Below are 2,854 nucleotides of genomic sequence, written 5' to 3' on the forward strand. Positions count from 1 at the left end.
ATGATGACGACAGAGGTTTGACGGACCAAACTGGACCTCCTACCGCTGTCACAGTGAAGATGTTTCTCAGGACAGTTTCCTCAAAAGGTCACTTTTTTTTTTTTCTTTTTTTTTTTTGAGGACCTTGGATCCGTCAAACATCAGTAGAGCTTATTCAGATGGGTCAAGTCAGGACACAGGGCCTTCCTTCTTCTGCTGTTATAATCCCTGCAGGTTAGCAGGCTGACTTCTGTAACCATGTGACCGCAGTCACGTTATATGTGGATGGAGCTTAAGAAGTGAAATTACATCATCCAATGTGTTTAATAAACTACCTCATCATTAATCTGTATGTGAAGATGGTTCAGGTTTCTTCTCCATCTGAACAACAAACGTCGGATCAAAGTTCTCCTTCATATGGTAATTATCAGAACCAATTGGGTCCATTTCTCTGTCCACTTAAAGCAAAGTACTCTGAAACAACAAGCTTTTGTTCAACAGGTCTTGTGCTCAGCCTCAGGAATGTTAAAGCTGGTCTCATGACTGAGTCACACTTACGCAGCTGAAGCTAGAGGAACACAAACTGACCGGCCTCAACTCTCAGAGTCACAGAACAGATCCAAAGTCATCTACAGAGCCACAAAGGAAAAATATAAATCATCTAAATCATGTGAGATGGGTCACTTAGATTATAATCTTAGCTGAGTCAGAAGAACCTGAGGATCTTTACAAAAAGAAAAAAAACCAGTAAGTTACCCATAGTTCAAAGTTGAATCTGATATATGCAATCTTAAAGCTAAAGATTAGGGTCAAGGTAAGGAGGCCATCCTATCTCAAAGAATCAGGGTCCCTAAAAATGGATTTGTCTTTTTAATTTTAGAGGAAACATCTAAATATCTTCTGCCTCTCCAAGATGAGTTTGCTTCAGTGCTGAGTGCTGGAAACTGTTGACTGGGAAGGGCCATTTTGAATACTCTATCTATCTATCTATCTATCTATCTATCTATCTATCTATCTATCTATCTATCTATCTATCTATCTATCTATCTATCTATGATGCAGAAGCACAGCATCCTATTGGACCTTCCTCTGTGTTTCAGCTGCAGGTGACTGAGAAGCAGAGGAAACAATAGTTCTGGTTTCCACTGTGCAGCTTCCAGCATGAACCAAACATGAAGTTTCAGTATCACTGATCTGAGTACATCGATAGATCTCTGAGGCTCTCTGACCCACGGGTTTTTACAGATGTTTGCAGATGTTCAGATGGAGGTTAAGCCTCAGTTTTCTCTAACTATCTCTAAACTATTGGAATCAAGCAATCAGAGGTAGGATTCCTATGCCAGTCCAATAAAATCCCACCATGTCCATCATACCTCTATAGACTCTTAGGAACCAAACCATAGCTCATTAAGTTCACACCTGTAGGAGTCCTCAGGTGGTTCCACCCCTTCTCTAACTGACAGCTGACATCATCATTAGACTCACCCAGCAGAGGATCCTGACCACCGTCTGAGGCTGCCTGATGAAGGTCAGAGGATCGAAGGCACCGCCGGCCTTCCCCGCCCCATACGCCTGGAACCCGTCCATCCACGCCGGCTGCTGACTCCAGCCCAGCCCACAGCAGTTCAACCTACCTCCACAAACTTACTGGCAGAGTCTGTTCTGACAGGCTGCTGCCAGTTTACTGCACCAGTTCAGTCCAGTTGGCCTGTTGATAAGAATTTATCTCCTAACTGGTTTGTTCTCTTTTCTTCCTCTTGTCTGCTGTTATAAACTGCTCAGTAATCTGCACTAATCCTCTTCATCCTCCCTTCATGCCTCAGGGTTTTAACTCCCTCAGTAGTGTCTGATAGGCTCAGGACTGACTCCGGCCAGCTCCACCAATCACACACAAACCTGCATCATGGGTTGGGATGGTGGGAAGCAATATCCAGTTAGACTGAAAGAGGTGGAGTTGCTGTCTTGAAAAAGAAGAACTGCCTGGACGCCACAACTCAGGACATCCCTTCATATTACCCTCCATGTATTTTTTTCCCCTCAATATAATCAATAGTTTTTTTTTTTTAAATATCATATATTTTTGAATATTTCTTATTTAGTTTTGGTTGGTAACTGTTAAATAAAAGAATCCTGTTTTTCTTACATTGTGTGTGAAAAATGCTTTTTAAACAGATCTTTTGAAGTGAGGTTCTGTGAAGGTACCACTTCCTGCACAACCGCCCACAGTTGTGCAGGTGAGTTGGAGCAGTTTTCATGTGGAGTTAGGCTGGAGAACCCTCCAAGCTGTATTAATATTGGAAATTGTTTGTTTGTCATCTCAGGCTCCAGCTCCTCCAAGAACCAAAATATGAGTTAACAACATATTTCATTCAGAAAAGTCCATCAACCAGGCAAGAAATCTCACTAAACTTCCCAGATCAAACATGAGTGGAGTAAATAAACATAGCCGACAAGTCACAATCAATAGAGTTAATTCCTAAACTAATTTTGACCCAATTATTACTCTGTTTGGTAAACTGGTGTTTTCTTTTTTCCTGTGGAAACATTTTCTGATTGACTTATGGAAGAGGATTAGGAAAAAAAAAAAAAAGTTTAGTGATTTTAAAATTTTATTTCAATTTAGTATTGGAAAAAAAGTCAGAATTCTGACTTTAATCTCAGAATTCTGACTTTAATCTCAGAATTCTGGCTTTAATCTCAGAATTCTGGCTTTAATCTCAGAATTCTGACTTTAATCTCAGATTTCTGACTTTAATCTCAGAATTCTGGCTTTAATCTCAGAATTCTGGCTTTAATCTCAGAATTCTGACTTGTTTCTCAGAATTCTGACAGCTAACAAACATGTTAGCATCAAGCCATAGCCATGTCTGTTTTA

The 2,854-nt window shown here is 40.5% G+C and overlaps 1 protein-coding gene across 1 annotated transcript in view; it reads right to left on the minus strand.

Moving 5' to 3' along the window:
* LOC107081996 (synaptogyrin-1-like) overlaps positions 1–1,806 on the minus strand; it is a 13,890-nt gene extending 12,084 nt beyond the window's left edge. Inside the window, exon 1 of the mRNA XM_015370401.1 lies at positions 1,465–1,806. Within this exon, the coding sequence (XP_015225887.1) occupies positions 1,465–1,566 (102 nt within the window). The 5' untranslated portion in view covers positions 1,567–1,806. The remainder of the gene's footprint in view (positions 1–1,464) is intronic.
* Between the last annotated feature and the right edge of the window lie 1,048 nt (positions 1,807–2,854).

The sequence above is a fragment of the Cyprinodon variegatus genome, unplaced genomic scaffold (genome assembly GCF_000732505.1).
Source record: "Cyprinodon variegatus isolate N-32 unplaced genomic scaffold, C_variegatus-1.0 Scaffold46, whole genome shotgun sequence".
NCBI lineage: Eukaryota > Metazoa > Chordata > Actinopteri > Cyprinodontiformes > Cyprinodontidae > Cyprinodon > Cyprinodon variegatus.